This window comes from Macrobrachium nipponense, chromosome 6 (assembly GCF_015104395.2).
Source record: "Macrobrachium nipponense isolate FS-2020 chromosome 6, ASM1510439v2, whole genome shotgun sequence".
Taxonomy (NCBI): domain Eukaryota; kingdom Metazoa; phylum Arthropoda; class Malacostraca; order Decapoda; family Palaemonidae; genus Macrobrachium; species Macrobrachium nipponense.
The window spans coordinates 118,586,695-118,604,246 of NC_061108.1; the positions used below are offsets into that span (position 1 = coordinate 118,586,695).

The window sequence follows — 17,552 nt, forward strand, 5'->3', positions numbered from 1 at the left end:
CGCCCATGGTTAAGTACCGCTACGTAGCACTTGGCCTACTTACTGTGATGACAATAAACTTCTTTGTATAAACACTACTAAGGGCTTATTGCTCTCGTTCGTCAAGGGAGCAACAGGTAGTATGTCGAATAGAATAAGGGAACGGCTGTAAATGACATCATCACTATCTGGATGGGGCTGGGGACATAAAATGACTTGAATTATTGATGCGCACTGAATACTCGTACGAGACCAGCAGCCGCACGTGTAGCTGGGAGGCATATTTCCACATTCCCGAATTGTCACCAAGTACCGACCCTCCCCTAAAGGCAGTGGGACATCATAATTTAAGTATATCTTAGTTTAACCAGTCCACTGGTTAAACTAACTAGCCAAGAAAAAAACACTGTTTACAACGAGAGTTTAATCACAAAAGTATTTAGGACGCCAAGGTTCAATAAAGGAAGGTTTTGAGAGAGAGACCCTTTTACAATGAGGACTACCTCATCGAGGCCCTAATGTCTTAATGACACATTTTGAAGGAACACTAAACACCTCTCTCTCTCTCTCTCTCTCTCTCTCTCTCTCTCTCTCTCTCTCTGTCTTAACCTATATTTTACATCCCCGAGACCTTCTTGTCCATTTCGAAATTCAAACGCAGGTCCCTTAGTTTGTAAGATTAAGAAGGCATGCACTCCACTGCTCCACCTTGGTTCAGCTGGAATGGTCAGCAACCACCACATGGTATAAGTGACACCAGTAATGTAAAGGCCACTCACTGTGAGGGTGCTGTGTGATTGACTGGTGACCTGGCTGGCTAAACCAAAGTGAGGCTGTGAAGTACAGGTCATAGAGGGGGTGGGACCCTTGTGACCTGCACTCCACTGCTACACCTTGAATCAGCTGGAAAGGTCACCCACCACATGGTATAAGTGACACCAGTGGTGCACATGCAACTCACAGTGAGGGTGCTCTGTAATTGGCTGGTGACCTGGCTGGCTAAACCAAAGTGAGGCAGTGAAGTACAGGTCACAGAGGGGGTGGGACCCTTGTGACCTGCACTCCACTGCTCCACCTTGAATCAGCTGGAATGGCCAGCAACCACCACATGGTATAAGTGACACCATTGGTGCATTTGCAACTCACATTGAGGGCGCTGTGTGATTGGCTTACCTTACCTTACCTTACAGACCTTACAGTTCGTTCGGGTTGCCCCAGGTCCCTCAGTGTGAGGCACCTCTAATGTCTACCAGAGAGTTGCCAGTACATCTTCCGGTATATTTTGCATCTTCCAATCTTGGATGGTCTGGGATGCAGTTTAGATATTTGTCGAGCTTATTCTTAAACACATCTACGCTCACTCCTGATATATTCCTCAGATGAGCTGGCAACGCATTGAATAGACGCTGCATTATCGATGCTGGTGCGTAGTGGATTAATGTCCTGTGTGCTTTCCTTATTTTTCCTGGCATAGTTTTGGGCACCATTAATCTACCTCTGCTTGCTCTTTCTGATGTTTTTAGTTCCATGATATTTTCTGTTATTCCTTCTATCTGTTTCCATGCCTGAATTATCATGTAGTGTTCTCTTCTCCTTTCTAGACTATATAATTTTAAGGATTGTAGTCTTTCCCAGTAGTCAAGGTCCTTAACTTCTATTCTAGCTGTAAAGGACCTTTGTACACTCTCTATTTGTGCAATATCCTTTTGATAGTGTGGGTACCATATCATATTGCAATATTCAAGTGGACTATGAACATATGTTTTATAAAGCATAATCATGTGTTCAGCTTTTCTTGTTTTGAAGTGCCGTAACAACATTCCCATTTTTGCTTTACATTTTGCCAAAAGAATTGCTATTTGATCATTGCATAACATGTTCCTATTCATCATCACACCAAGGTCTTTAACTGCTTCCTTATTTGTGATTGTCTCATTATTAGGTCCCCTATATGCATATAGCTTTCCTTCTCTGTCTCCTTAATTTATTGATTCAAATTTATCAGAGTTAAATACCATCCTATTTACCTCTGCCCAATCATATACTTTGTTAAGGTCTCTTTGTAGAGCGTTCCTATCTTCATCACAAGTAATTTCTCTACTTATTCTTGTGTCATCAGCGAAACTACTCACTACCGAATCCTTAACATTACTGTCTATGTCTTCAATCATAATAACAAACAGTATTGCAGCTAACACCATACCTTGTGGCACACCGGATATTACCTTGGTTTCATCCGATTTCTAATCGTTTGCAATAACTATCTGTTTTCTGTTGTGCAAAAATTCTTTTAACCATCTTCCTACTTTATCTACGATATTGTGTTTCCTAATTTTCTTCGCTAATATATTATGGTCTACTTTATCAAAAGCTTTTGCAAAGTCTAGATAAACCACATGTTTCATTTCCGCTTTTCATATTTTTGAATATGTTCTCACGGTGGACTAACCGTTGGGTTTGTGTACTTTTTCCGGGTACGAAACCGTGTTGTCCTATATTAAACAAATTATTTTTTATTAAATGTTTCATAATATTTTTCTTCATTACCCTTTCATACACTTTCATAATATGTGATGTTAGACTCACAGGCCTATAATTACTTGCCTCTAGTCTTGATCCACTTTTGAAAGTAGGGGTGATATATGCTAATTTGTGCTCATCATAAATCTTGCCTGTATCTACACTTTGTCTTAATAATATTGCAAGTGGCTTTGCGATAGAATGAACTACTTTCTTTAACAAAATAGCAGGGACTCCATCAGGCCCTGCAGCAGCTCCATTTTTAATTTCATTAATTGCCTGCACAATATCAGCTTCATTAATTTCTATGTCAGCTAAATATTCACTATTTTCGTCCCTTACTTCTATATCATTATCTTCATTATCTATTCTAGGGGTGAATTCTCTCTTATATGGTGACCTGGTTGGCTAAACCAAAGTGAGGCTGTGAAGTACAGGCCACAGGGGGGGTGGGACCCTTTGTGGCCTGCACTCCACTGCTCCACCTTGGTTCAGCTGGAATGGTCAGCAACCACCACATGGTATAAGTGACACCAGTGGTGCACATGCAACTCACAGTCAGGGTGCTGTGTGATTAGCTGGTGACCTGGCTGGCTAAACCAAAGTGGGGCTGTGAAGTAGAGGTCACAGAGGGGGTGGGACCCTTTGTGGCCTGCACTCCACTGCTCCACCTTGGTTCAGCTGGAATGGTCTGCAACCACCACATGGTATAAGTAACACCAGTGATGCAATGGCCACTCACAGTGAGGGTGCTGTGTGATTGGCTGGTGACCTGGTTGGCTAAACCAAAGTGAGGCTGTGAAGTACAGGTCATAGAGGGGGTGGGACCCTTTATGTCCTGCGCTCCACTGCTCCACCTTGGTTCAGCTGGAATGGTCAGCAACCACCACATGGTATAAGTGACACCAGTGGTGCAATGGCCACTCACAATGAGGGTGCTGTGTGATTGGCTGGTAATCTGGTTGGCTAAACCAAAGTAAGGCTGTGAAGTAGAGGTCACAGAGGGGGTGGGACCCTTTGTGGCCTGCACTCCACTGCTCCACCTTGGTTCAGCTGGAATGGTCAGCAACCACCACATGGTATAAGTGACACCAGTGATGCAATGGCCACTCACAATGAGGGTGCTGTGTGATTGGCTGGTAATCTGGTTGGCTAAACCAAAGTGAGGCTGTGAAGTAGAGGTCACAGAGGGGGTGGGACCCTTTGCGGCCTGCACTCCACTGCTCCACCTTAGTTCAGCTGGAATGGTCAGCAACCACCACATGGTATAAGTGACACCTGTGGTGCATATGCAACTCACAATGAGGATGTTGTGTGATTGGCTGGTGACCTGGCTGGCTAAACCAAAGTGAGGCTGTGAAGTAGAGGTCACAGAGGGGGTGGGACCCTTTATGTCCTGCGCTCCACTGCTCCACCTTGGTTCAGCTGGAATGGTCAGCAACCACCACATAGTACAAGTGACACCAGTGATGCAATGGCCACTCACAGTGAAGGTGCTGTGTGATTGGCTGGTAATCTGGTTGGCTAAACCAAAGTAAGGCTGTGAAGTACAGGTCACAGAGTGGGTGGGACCCTTGTGACCTGCACTCCACTGCTCTACCTTGAATCAACTGGAAAGGTCACCCACCACATGGTATAAGTGAAACCTGTGGTGTACATGCAACTCACAGTGAGGGTGCTGTGTGATTGGCTGGTGACCTGGTTGGCTAAACCAAAGTGAGGCTGTGAAGTACAGGCCACAGAGAGGGTGGGACCCTTTGGGGCCTGCACTCCACTGCTCCACCTTGTTTTAGCTGGAATGGTCAGCAACCACCACATGGTATAAGTGACACCAGTGATGCAATGGCCACTCAGAGTGAGGGTGCTGTGTGATTGGCTGGTGACCTGGTTGGCTAAACCAAAGTGAGGCTGTGAAGTAAAGGCTACAGAGGGGGTGGGACCCTTTGTGGCCTGCACTCCACTGCTCCACCTTGGTTCATCTGGAATGGTCAGCAACCACCACATGGTATAAGCGACACCAGTGGTGCACATGGAACTCATAATGAGGGTGCTGTGTGATTGGCTGGTGACCTGGTTGGCTAAACCAAAGTGAGGCTATGAAGCTGTCAAGCTTTTATTTGCTTAGATGGAAATGTATTGGGCACTTGTTACCTAATACTTTGCCTAGACTGGTATCAAGTAAAAAGAATTATAAAAATTATTAATTTGTTACCAATAAATAGAATAACTTCTAATAGTAATAGATGATACGTAGGTTTGAACGTGGGTACACTCTTGAAATTATTTAGATTGCTGAAGATGGTACGTAATGGTTTAGAATGTGGGTACATTCTTCAAATTGTCTAGATGGCTGAAGATGGTACGTAGTGGTTTAGAATGTGGGTACATTCTTGAAATTGTCTAGATGGCTGAAGATGGTGGATCCATTATGACAGATCTTGCACCAGGTAAATAAAATGGTACATCCAACAGGTCATCCAAGTTAAGACAAGATGTCAAACAGACAAGACACCATAAGGCAAGATAATGTCAAGCAAGGCAAGGCAAGGTAAGGTAGTGTGTCTGCAAAATAAATACACAAACAATAGCTTAGAACAAAAGGTCACTGTTAATATATCACTATTAAACCATAATAGCTTAACATAATAATTATTTACATAGAAAATTAGGTATACAACAAAGAGCAAATAACTTCTTACCATGTGAAAGGTTGCGAGGTTCGTAACGTAGTGGCTAACACTTGGAAAGTAAATCAAAAGTAAACAATAAGTAATACCAAGGACACTAAAATAACGAACAGAACAACCAATACCATCTATTGAAGCGAATGCAAACAACACCCAAGGATGATAGAATGGACAACCAACGCCATCTATTGGATGGAAATACAACCAACACTCAGATTCTAGTTTAAGAAAGGAAATACCTGACAAACCCCCGTACCAAAAAAACTAGAATCTCTAAATAAAACTAAAATATTCACGGAAAGAGTGGGACCCGTTGTGGCCTGCACTCCACTGCTCCACCTTAGTTCAGCTGGAATGGTCAGCAACCACCACATGGTATAAGCGACACCAGTGGTGCACATGCAACTCACAATGAGGGTGCTGTGTGATTGCCTGGTGATCTGGTTGGCTAAACCAAAGTGAGGCTGTGAAGTACAGGCCACAGAGAAGGTGGGACCCTTTGTGGCCTGCACTTCACTGCTCCACCTTGGTTCATCTGGAATGGTCAGCAACCACCACATGGTATAAATGACACCAGTGATGCAATCGCCACTCACAGTGAGTGTGCCGTGTGATTGGCTGGTGACCTGGTTGGCTAAACCAGTGAGGCTGTGAAGTACAGGCCACAGAGAGGGTGGGACCCTTTGTGGCCTGCACTCCACTGCTCCACCTTAGTTCAGCTGGAATGGTCAGCAACCACAACATGGTATAAGTGACACCAGTGATGCAATGGCCACTCACAGTGAGGGTGCTGTGTGACTGGCTGGTGACCTGGCTGGCTAAACCATAGTGAGGCTTTGAAGTACAGGTCACAGAGAGGGTGGGACTCTTTGTGGCCTGCACTCCACTACTCCACCTTCGTTTAGCTGGAATGGTCAGCAACCACCACATGGTATAAGTGACACCGGTGATGCAATGTTCTTGGCTAAACCAAAGTGAGGATGTGAAGTACAGGCCACAGAGGGGGTGGGACCCTTTGTGGCCTTGGTTCAGCTTGAGTGGTCAGTAACCATCACATGGTATAAGTGACACCGGTGATGCAATGTTCTTGGCTAAACCAAAGTGAGGCTGTGAAGTACAGGCCACAGAGGGGGTGGGACCCTTTGTGGCCTGCACTCCACTGCTCCACCTTGGATCAGCTGTAATGGTCAGCAACCACCACATGGTATAAGTGACACCAGTGGTGCACATGCAACTCACAACGAGGGTGCTGTGTGATTGGTTGGTGACCTGGTTGGCTAAACCAAAGTGGGGCTGTGAAGTACAGGCCACAGAGGGGGTGGAACCCTTTGTGGCCTGCACTCCACTGCTCCACCTTGGTTCAGCTTGAATGGTCAGCAACCACCACATGGTATAAGTGACACCAGTGATGCAATGGCCACTCACAGTGAAGGTGCTGTGTGATTGACTGGTGACCTGGTTAGCTAAACCAAAGTGAGGCAGTGAAGTACAGGTCACAGAGAGGGTGGGACCCTTTGTGGCCTGCACTCCACTGCTCCACCTTGGTTCAGTTGGAATGGTCAGCAACCACCACATGGTATAAGTGACACCAGTGATGCAATGGCCACTCACAACGAGGGTGCTGTGTGATTGGCTGGTGACCTGGCTGGCTAAACCAAAGTGAGGCTGTGAAGCACAGACCACAGAGGGGTTGGGACCCTATTGTCCTGTACTCCGGTGCTCCACTTTGGCTCAGTTGGCAAGGTCAGCATGTACCATGCAGAACAAGTGGCACTGAAGATGCACAGACAAGCAATAGTGTGGGTGCTCTGTGACTGGCTGGTGATCTCACAGGTTAGACCGAGGTAAGGCAGCAGGAAGCATGCTTCGAAAGGTAGGGGGCGACACAGGACACCGGGTGGGGGAACCCAGTGGGAAATGTGTGCCTACCTTGTGTAACATGCTCCTTGCTGCTGCACCTTGGTTTGGCCTGCAAGGTCAGCAGCCGTTCATGGAACACCCAGCACTGTGTATCATGCATCGGTGTAGCAAGAAGCAATTGCCACATGGTATAGGTGATGGACAGACAAGTGATAGTGAGGGTGTTCTGTGACTGGCTGCTGATCTTGCAGGTCAGACCGAGGTAAGGCAGCAGGAAGCATGCTTCACAAAGTAGGGGGGGACACAGGCCACTGGGTGGGGGAACCCAGTAGGAACTGTGTACCTACCTTGTGTAGCATGCTTTTTGCTGCTGCACCTTGGTTTGGCCTGCAAGATCAGCAGCCAGTCATGGAATGCCCAGCACTGTCAGGTGCCTGTGTGTCACTATTGTCACCTACACCACAAAGTCCAGGCCACCACAGGATTCGGAGCACCTCTCCATCTGAGTGCTGCATCAAAAGCAGGATCCTTGTCTATTCTTCGACCATAGGAGATTAATCTGCTGCATCTCTTGGTGACCAACAGTTTCCATCCTCAGTGGCAGATGTCCCAGCCATGCTGCTAGAGCTCTTTTCAGCACTACTTTGTCCTTTTAAAATATCCTCCACAATATTATTTACTGCTGACCACTGATTTTTTAAGTATCCTCTTTTTTCATCTTGGTCACAGCAGTACTCCTGGTGACTTAAATTTTCTTGTTCATTTCTTTCACCCTCTTCCTTTTCTGTATTTTCTAACAGGTTATTTCTGTGAGTAATTCCGTTGAAAAGCCTCATCAACAAGAATTTATCTTGCTTCCTCAGAGCTTCTGCCTGCTTTCTTCGCCATTCTCTGTTGCTTAGTTCCTCCTTTGCCTTATCTTCCTCCGCTGCCTGACATTTCTTTTGTAACTCTTCACATTTTTCTGTGAGTTCTTGCAGCTTCTCTAGGTTCTGTTTCTCAGTTCTCTCTCTCAATCTTTCTTTCACATCAGATTCCTCACATTTTTGCCTCCACATGTTCAGTTCTTCCTCCTTTTCCTTCATTGCTTGTTGCCACTTAACTTCCATTGTTAGTTTCAACTCTTGTTCCTCTTTCCACAACTTCTCCATTCGGTGACTGCAACAGAGGGCCTCTTCTAATTTATCTTCCAAGGACTCTTTACTATTTTCCAGTTTTTCTTTCTTCACCAGCAAGTCCTTGAGTTCTTTTTCCAATAGCTCCTTTTCTTCCTTTAGTGCAACTTCTTTTGCCAACAAATCTTTGAAGGAAGCATACACGTCCTCGACCGTTTCTTCATAATTAATTGTCAGCTCAAGCTTTTCATCTTTTTCTTTCTTTAGGAGCTTTTCCAATTCCTCCACTGTATTAAGGGTCTCTCCTAGTTTTTCTGACAAAAATTCTTTTTCTTCCTTTAGTGCAACTTCTTTTGCCAACAAATCTTTGAAGGAAGCATACACATCCTCGACCATTTCTTCATAATTAATTGTCAGCTCAAGCTTTTCATCTTTTTCTTTCGTTAGAAGTTTTTCCAATTCCTCCACTGTATTTAGGGCCTCTTCTAGTTTTACTGCCAAATATTCTTTTTCTTCCTTTAGTGCAACTTCCTTTGCCAACAAATCTTTGAAGGAAGCATACACGTCCTCGACCATTTCTTCATAATTAATTGTCAGCTCAAGCTTTTCATCTTTTTCTTTCTTTAGAAGCTTTTCCAATTCCTCCACTGTATTTAGGGCCTCTTCTAGTTTTACTGCCAAATATTCTCTTTCTTCCTTTAGTGCAACTTCTTTTGCCAACAAATCTTTGCAGGAAACAAACAAGTCCTCGACCGTTTCTTCATAATTATTTGTCAGCTCCAAGTTTTGCTCTTTCTCCATCTTGAGGACCTTTTCTATCTCCTGAATTTGAGTTTCACAATAAACTACTAACTCAGTCTTTTCATCCTCCTTCTCCTTCAGCAGCCTTCCCATGTCGTCCTTATTACTAAGGGCATTATGTAATTTTCGTTTTAAAAGCTCACAGGCCTCATGCATTTCATCTTCTTTAGACAACAAAGCCTGTATTTTTTCATCCTTTACCTCGATCTCAGTTTGACAAGTTGTGAGCTGTTCCTCCTTCTCCTTCAGGTGCTGTTGTACGTCCATCTTGCTTTTGACAGCGTTAAGTAATTTTCCTTCTAAAAGCTCACAAACCTTCTTCATTTCAGCTTCCTGCACCGAAAAATCTTTGATCTGATTATCTTTCTTCTCAATCAGGTTGTCAAAAAGATTATTCAATTCTTTCTTTTCACGCTCTTTTTCGTCCAAGAGCATTTCCATGTCCTCGTTCCTGCTGAGGGCCTCAAGCAGATTTCTCTCCAGACGATCACAGGCCTCTTTAAATTCGTCTTCCTTAGCCAGCAAAACCTGGATTTGTTCATCTTTTCCCTCAATTAGAGTTTGATGATAAATTGAGAGTTCTGCTGCATCCTTCATCCGTCTTTCCATTTCCTCATTGTTGCTAAGGGAGTCGAGTAATTTTCTTTCCAGGTGAGCATAATCTTCCTTATTTTTTTCTTCCTGGGCCAACAATTCTTCAATTTGACGTTCCTTATCCACAATCACATAGTCATAAGTAGTCATTAAATCTTCTTTGCTATGCCTACTTTCCTCGAGGAGCCTTTCCATGCCCAGTAGCTTTTCTTCCAGAACATAATTGTCTTCCTTAAATCGCTGCAGTTCTGCATCCAATTCTTCGTTCTTGCTTATCAGCTCCTGCTCGCGCTTCCTGAATTCAGCAACAACACAAGTGTTTTCCCTCCGGAGATCTTCCGCCTCTTCCAGCAGTTGTTTCCGGGTTGCCTCGTGACGTCGGATCTTCCAAGTGGCGAGTGCGAGAGAGGTCAGACAAGCTGCTCCGCCAGCGACAACGGCAACAAGAGGAATTCCTCCTGTCCACCAACTGGCGGTGTTTGCAGGGGTGACGACTGGTCTCTCGCACACCAATGCCTCATCAATCCGAAACAAGGTCACGGCGACGTCCCGTCCAAAATATAAGTTATAAAGGGAAACAAGTCCCTCCTGCACACAACTGACAAGATTGTTTAGAAACATTGCAAGCACTGCGCATACAAGTACAACTAGATATTTTACAGCCATCTTTGTTGTAGTATACAGTTGATGGTGGTCGAGCAAGTGTTAGTCTCAGGATATGACGCGTCTTCTTCCAAAGATTTTGGAGTCTTCAGGAACCACAAAGAGCCCCCAGTCCCGTCTCTCTTCTTCAGATTCCTGGAAAACCAGTCCCCCAAAGTCTTCAGGATCCAGAATCTATTGTAGGCTGTAGAGGCTCCTCCGATTCCTTCTCTCTTCTTCAGATTCCTGGGAAAGCCAGTCCCCCAAAGTCTTCAGGATCCAGAATCCATAGCAGGCTTTAGAGGCTCCTCCGATTCCTTCTCTCTTCTTCAGATTCCTGGGAAAGCCAGTCCCCCAAAGTCTTCAGGATCCAGAATCCATAGCAGGCTTTAGAGGCTCCTCCGATTCCTTCTCTCTTCTTCAGATTCCTGGGAAAGCCAGTCCCCCAAAGTCTTCAGGATCCAGGATCTACAGCGGGCTTCAGAGGTTCCTTCGACTCCCGTCTCTCTTCTTCGTTCCCGACTTCGGGAAGACTCAACTGCGGAGTTTTCCGAGAGAGAATCAACGGCCGTGAAAAAATGTTATACATGGAGCTTTAATCACATAAAAGAAAAATATAGAAGATTGATCGATGACCGCAGATGTTTTAACATGTCCGATCCTACCAAATAAACTTTGAATCTTGCAAAAACATAATTATTAATAAAAAAAAATCACTCAAATTACTATTGAAGACATCTACGGTATTTCCACTGATGCAACTTGAAAAAGTCAGAGGAAAAATACTAGACCGTTTTAAAAAAATACAATTTACATATTAAATAAAATAGAAAAAATCTCGAGAAATATCTTTTTATTTTTATTTTCCATTTGTACATAACATGGAAGCAGGTATCACCCACTTCCGTAAATCACCTTTGAATTAAATCTATTATATGACCTCTAAAATATAAGTTTTATAATGCCCTATCTCTCTCTCTCTCTCTCTCTCTCTCTCTCTCTCTCTCTCTATATATATATATATATATATATATATATATATATATATATATATATATATATATATATATATATATATATATATACACATATATATATATATATATTATATATATATATATATATATATATATTCCCCTAATGTGCTGAACGTGCGTGGGTCTGTGCTGTTACCCTGGGGCATATATATATCTATATATATATATATATATATATATTATATATATATAATAATATATATATATATATATAATATATATATATATAATATATATATATATATATATATATATATATATATATATATGTATATATATAGTATATATATATATATATATACAATATATATATATATATATATTATATATATATATATATAATATATATATATATATATTATGTGTCTTTGTGTGCATGTGTGCGAAGATAGTTTTGCTTTCCTTTGAACTTAGATAAAACAACTACATATTCTGGAGATCCATCATTATCTTAAACACGTAAAATATACACTTACCGGAATTATGTATGAGAATGTATATACTACATACATACATATACATACATACATACAACTACATACATATACTTCATACATACATATATATATATATATATATATATATATATTAATATATATATATGTATATCAGACATTATGCAGTATTTTCTAAAAGGGAGTGGCTCCAGGTTGTTTCGTTAACATGGCCTTATGCAGACTCAAGCATAAACACTGGGTAAGTTCAGTCTTCCAGGAGGATAATGATTGAAAGAAAATAAGGAATAAAAATAAAGTTTCTGTTCTGAAATAATTACTGTTAAAAAAAGCCAAATTAATTGCTGTTAAAAAAAGCCAAAATAATTGCTGTTAAAAAAGGCCAAAATAATCGCTGTTAACTAAAGCCAAAATAATTGCTGTTAAAAAAAGTCCAAATAATTACTGTTAAAAAGCCAAAATAATTGCTAATAAAAAAGTACAAATAATTACTGTTAAAAAGCCAAAATAATTGCTGTCAAAAAAGCCAAATTAATTCCTGTTAAAAAAAGCCCAAATAATTACTGTTAAGAAAGCCCAAATAATTACCGTTAAAAAAAACAAAATAATTGCTGTCAAGGAAAATAAAGAAGACTCTATAAAATTAATGGAGCTGATGCAGCAATCCTTTTCAACATGACTTGTTAAAAAAGCCGAAATAATTGCTGTTAAAAAAAAGCCCAAATAATTGCTGTTATATATATATATTATATATATATATATATAATATATATATATATATATATATATATTCCCATAATGTGCTGGCGTGCATGGGTCTGTGCTGTCACCCTGTGTGCGTATATGCACAGCCGAAGGTATAATGGAATGGCGCGTAAAAGGATCTCGGAAACCCAGGTAAGAAATAAAAAAAGGGCGAGGTTTAATCCCTCCATACACACACACATTACGGAAGTTGAAAAACAAGTTGCAGCTTACCTCTTGTTGTGTACCCTGGGGATTGAAATATAGACAAGGAAGGAGTAACTTTGTTGGCTGAATACCTCTTCCTGGTTCTCTGAAAAGGAAACGTGACCTGGAAACGAACGGGGCAAAGTGCTCTCTTTTCTCTGTCATAATTTTCTTGAATGTTGTAACCTTGGGTGTTCTTTTTGTTTGAGTTGTTCAGTTAAATATAAAAAAAAAGGTCTTGTTGTCATGAATCTCGCTTAATTTTGTTGAGTGAAGTAATGGTTCGTCAGAGAGTGAAAAAAAAATGTTTTTGGGAGAGTCTGCGTGGCCTTGGAGAACATGAAAGCCTGGTATTGCTAGGTGACTAGATACAAACGTATAGGTGGCAGGGAAAGAGATGACGTAGTTAGCACAAACCCAGCTCCTGGAGGAAATGGGAATGGAAAGATTGTTACGCAAACTGTTCAGAAAGTGGCCGCACCATTCCAAGTATGAATGACAGCGACCACACCCTTTACAATAATTATGGCACTGACCACACCATTTCAAGTATGAATGTCAGTGACAACACCCTTTACAGTATGAATGCCAGTGACCACACCATTTCAAGTAAGAATGTCAGTGACCACACCCTTTACAATAGGAATGGCAGTGACCACACCATTTCAAGTATGAATAGCAGTGACCATACACAATAAAGTATGAATGGCATTGACCACATCGTTTAAATTATGAAGAACAGTAACCGTCGCCTTGTATTTCTTTGGAGCCAATCCTTCTTGCAGGGTAACGGCTAAAAGTTGAAAGTTGTGTAATATCACATTTACGTCACTCTAATAATGAAGATAGAGATGACGCTAGACTTACCCTTTTTTTAGCTGTATAATGTATACAAGGAAAAAGCAACCTTTATTTTGTAAATCCTAAGAGAGAAAAAAACCTCGTTCCTTCCAGCTCAACTTCCAGGGTCGTAGTTATTTCTTCCACCAATTCATGCTCCTAAATTTCCTGGAAAACCTTCGGTTAAAGAAAACTCATCATATTTTTCTGGGGATTGAAGAGAATTCTCCCTTTATTGTTTGCTCGTTGCCAAACTCCAAAGGAAATTAAATCCGTTTTTATATATATTTTTAAATTCGTTTTCTTTTTTTGTGAACGCAATCTGATAAACTGCGTTGCGGAAGAGGAAGAGTCAGCTCGGGGAATTTGTTTTCATTTTTGTCCTTTTGATGGAGGGAGAGAAAAAAATACTTTTATTTGCTGTCCATATAACCAACACTTACCGTTCTCTATAGCCTCAGCTCCGTTCCCTGTCTCGGTGTTTGTTTGGAAGGAACGAACATAATTGCTAATAACATGATTTCAAATCGTTTGTGAAATAGCTTCCTTAGAGGGTGAGCTTTGGGCTCTTTCCTTCCCCCCTGCATTCTCATGTTTTTCGTCGGGTCTGGGCTAGATAACGGCATTATTTTGCCTTGCAGTCGACTCCCTTTTCAAGTCAAGCCTTCAAGAAAAAGAAAAGGCAAACGAATCCCAAGCTCAGAGATGCTCGATGAATTCTCGTCTGTTTTTTCAGGGTAACTGCGCATTCTTGCTTTTTCTTTTCTCACAAATCAAGACATTACAGACTGCAGCATCTCTTTTCACTTGTTTGTAGAAACAGCAACTAACAACTTAAAAATGCGCTGAAGTTTCTTTGGCGCAATCGAGTTTTCTGTACAGCCGCCACAGCGTATAATCAAGACTATCGGAAACAGATCTATCTTTTGGTAGTCTCGGTATAACGCCGTATGCGCTGCAGCCCATGAAACTTTAATTAAGCACGGCCCGGTGGTGCCTATCCTATATCGTTGCCAGAGGCATGATAATGGCAGACTTTAACCTTAGATAAAATAAAAACTACTGAGGCTATAGGGCTGCAATTTGGTATGTTTGATGATTGGACGGTGGATGATCAACATCCCAATTTGCAGCCCTATAGTCTCTGCAGTTTTTAAGATCTGAAGGCGGACAGAAAAAAGGGACAGACAAAGTGTGGCGGACAGACAAAGCCGGCACAATAGTTTTATTTTACAGAAAACTAAAATGAGAATTTAAAAGGATTGGTTACATAACTGTCTTTTGACAGTAGTCAGTCAGGCTTCTGCGTTGCCCGATGGAATTTGTCAAACGTATTACTATTAAAGTTTCCATTTAAGAATTTCTCCAAAGGGGCCAGTGCCGTCCGTGCACCTTACTCCGAAGAGAGGGTAGTGCCGTCAGTGGACTTCATTTCTTTTACTGTACCTCCTTTCATATTCTCTTTCTTTATCTTACTTTCCACCTTCTCCTAACATTTGATTCATAGTGCAACTGCTTTGAGGTTTTCCTCCTATTACACCTTTCAAATCTTTTACTCTCAATTTGCATTTCAGCACTGAATGACCTCATTGGTCCCAGTGCTTAGCCTTTGGCCTAAATTCGATATTCAACTCAACTGAACTGGTCCGTTACTAAAAAGCGTTAACTGAATTCCCTTGGCATCCAGCTGTACCCACCCATTCTTCAACCTTTTACTTTACCTCCATTCCTACTTCCTCTCTTCAATCTTCCTGTTCAACCTCTCTAACTATTACTTCTTAGTGCAACTGTGGAGATTTCTCCCAGATATACGTTAGACCCGCTCACTTCATATCCTTTATTTTCTTAATCCTTTCATCTTGCTGTTCAACCACTCTAACTCCGAAAATAATAATTTCCCCCATTATTTGTCTATTTTGAGTTTCTTGATTTTATTTTGGAAATTGTTTCGGAAAGTTATTTCCTTGTTCTTTTAAGTGTCTTTTTTTAGTATCCGCTGTTATTATTTTGCCTTTGTTTTTTATTGTTTGATTTTTAGTCGAGCGTTTTGATACATTGAGGGATTATAAGATTTGGACCCGGTTTGATTAATTCCCAACACTGATTATCCTGATTAGATTTGACCTTCTTATTAATCTGGTAATATTTAACTCTTGACATTCAAATCAAATGAGCCAAATGAGCTTTACGATGAAAATAAAATGCTGTGAAATAAATAATGTAATCAGCAAATAATACATTGTTTTCAAGGTTCAAAAACAACGTACGACAGGGATCATCACCAACGGGGACTAGCGCAACTTTGACAAGACCTCTTGCAACACGAGTTACGTATTCAAGTGTTAACAACAAGGTGTTCACGTCATCAAGTGTCATAAGGCGCGCGTAACACTCTGTAACACTTCAGCAGCATCGGTGTCTATAATAAGATTACCGTAATCACATTCGAATCTCATAGACTTTACAAATTCCCGCGCCAGTTCCCAGAAATCAGGCGAGTACTTCGGGATTAGATTTCCCTTTGAAGGGCGTCTCTTGTTCAGTAACCCAAAAAAAAATAAGTAAATAAAATTCTTAAAAAATTACACTTATATAGGGAAAGCATTTTATATATATATTATATATTATATATATATATATATATATATATATATATATATATACGTGTGTGTGTGTGATGTGTATGTATCCGTGATGGCGCAGTGGCAAGGTTCTCTCCTGCCAGTACTGAGGACCGGGGTTCAATCCCCGCCGCAATCCGGTGGCTTGGGAATGGCGCCATTGCATAAACCCGGTGGCCCGCCAACCTAGCGGTCTGAAAACTCGATGGTGAGTAGGAGAATAGGTACCTACCAGCTCTCTGGCTGGGGGGTTAATCTGAAATTCAAACTTCCAAAGAATACATACTTTTTCCTATTTAAGTTTTGATTCAATAAATTACTTACACAAGTTTACAACAAATCAAGAACTACATACATTTTCATCTAGAATACATTGCAGTCAGTGTTACAAAAATTCTTGTGAAATGCTTTAACAATTTGTCTTTCAAAATGGCTTTGATATCACTTTGGTTTTTTTATAATGGAAGCTTTTATTCTACTATTTATAATCAAACGTTCAGGCACATTTTTGAAATTTGAACAAAAATAAATATTTACAAAATAACTTGATAAAATTAAAGTTGCTGTGTTCCTTTGTTTCTTCGATGCCCGTGGGAAATCAAAATAAACCATTCTAATGAAATTGCAATTAAGATAATTGCAAAGAAGCTTCAAAACTCATTTCATTTTCCAAAGAACACGGCGTTCATTCGAAAAGAAGAGACAAAAGCTAATGCAAAATTTATAAGGAGCAGAACAGTTATTAGAAAAAACAAATAAATTAACAAATATAAGTAAATAAATAAAAAAGTAAGTACATCATTTATAATGGGAGCGGGTTTATGTTCCCCTGGTCCTATGATTCCGAGTTTCTATGTTCCCCTGGTCCTATGTTTCCCAGGTTCTATGTTCCCCGGGTCCTATGGGCCCCAGGTTCTAAGTGGCCTGTTTTAGGTCTGTATAGGTGCATGATACTGTCACCTGACCAGTGACATGCTTATGCTATATTTTTGCAAGTAATGTGCCGCCAATATACTCCATGCATTCATTCAGGATTAATATAGATAGAATTAGGTTAATAAAATGCCAGTTTAACCATAATTCTAAACGATGTAAACCTGCACAGTGCTGCCACCTACCGCTTGGGCGGTTGTGTACTCATACCCGAAACCGCCGCACATCAGATCTGCTAGGAGTTCGGGTCTTCTCTACGCTCGAAAAACCTTGGATTTCGAGGACGATATGCAATGCAGGGGCTTCAACTTCATGGTTCAAGTGGTAGACAGAGTAATTATTATCTGGCTTTTTTGAAGTGCCTTGTTTGCAGTTGGCCTTGTAATAATTATTTACATCACGTCATTTTGAGAAAGGTCCTTTTCTGAACCAAGAAATCACACACATCTGTAATGTAATTTGCATATTTTTGTGAACTTTTCATTCCTAAATTGTCTACTATACCGAAGTTAGCTAA

The 17,552-nt window shown here is 41.0% G+C and overlaps 2 protein-coding genes across 2 annotated transcripts; both read right to left on the bottom strand.

The window, feature by feature from the left end:
• Positions 1-3,073: 3,073 nt before the first annotated feature.
• LOC135216617 (uncharacterized) lies at positions 3,074-6,116 on the bottom strand. Its single transcript, XM_064251998.1, has 4 exons — positions 5,783-6,116; positions 5,443-5,721; positions 4,168-4,577; positions 3,074-4,039 (listed from the first exon to the last, which is right to left on the bottom strand). The coding sequence occupies exons 1-4, from the start codon at positions 6,114-6,116 to the stop codon at positions 3,074-3,076; spliced, it is 1,989 nt and encodes a 662-aa protein (XP_064108068.1).
• Positions 6,117-7,600: 1,484 nt separating this feature from the next.
• LOC135216618 (golgin subfamily A member 6-like protein 24) lies at positions 7,601-10,222 on the bottom strand. The gene has a single exon (XM_064251999.1). The coding sequence runs from the start codon at positions 10,220-10,222 to the stop codon at positions 7,601-7,603; it is 2,622 nt and encodes an 873-aa protein (XP_064108069.1).
• Positions 10,223-17,552: the final 7,330 nt, after the last annotated feature.

Bases quoted from the DNA above. Each gene is read 5' to 3' on its own strand.
- LOC135216617 (XM_064251998.1), bottom strand. From the start codon at position 6,116: ATGTGGTGGTTGCTGACCATTCCAGCTAAACGAAGGTGGAGTAGTGGA. The intron at 4,578-5,442 runs GTACGGGGGTTT...ACTTTGGTTTAG, and splicing joins TAGAGATTCTAGTTTTTTTG to CCAACCAGGTCACCAGCCAA. The intron at 4,040-4,167 runs GTGAGTTGCATG...TGTACTTCACAG, and splicing joins AATCACACAGCACCCTCACT to CCTTACTTTGGTTTAGCCAA.
- LOC135216618 (XM_064251999.1), bottom strand. From the start codon at position 10,222: ATGGCTGTAAAATATCTAGTTGTACTTGTATGCGCAGTGCTTGCAATG.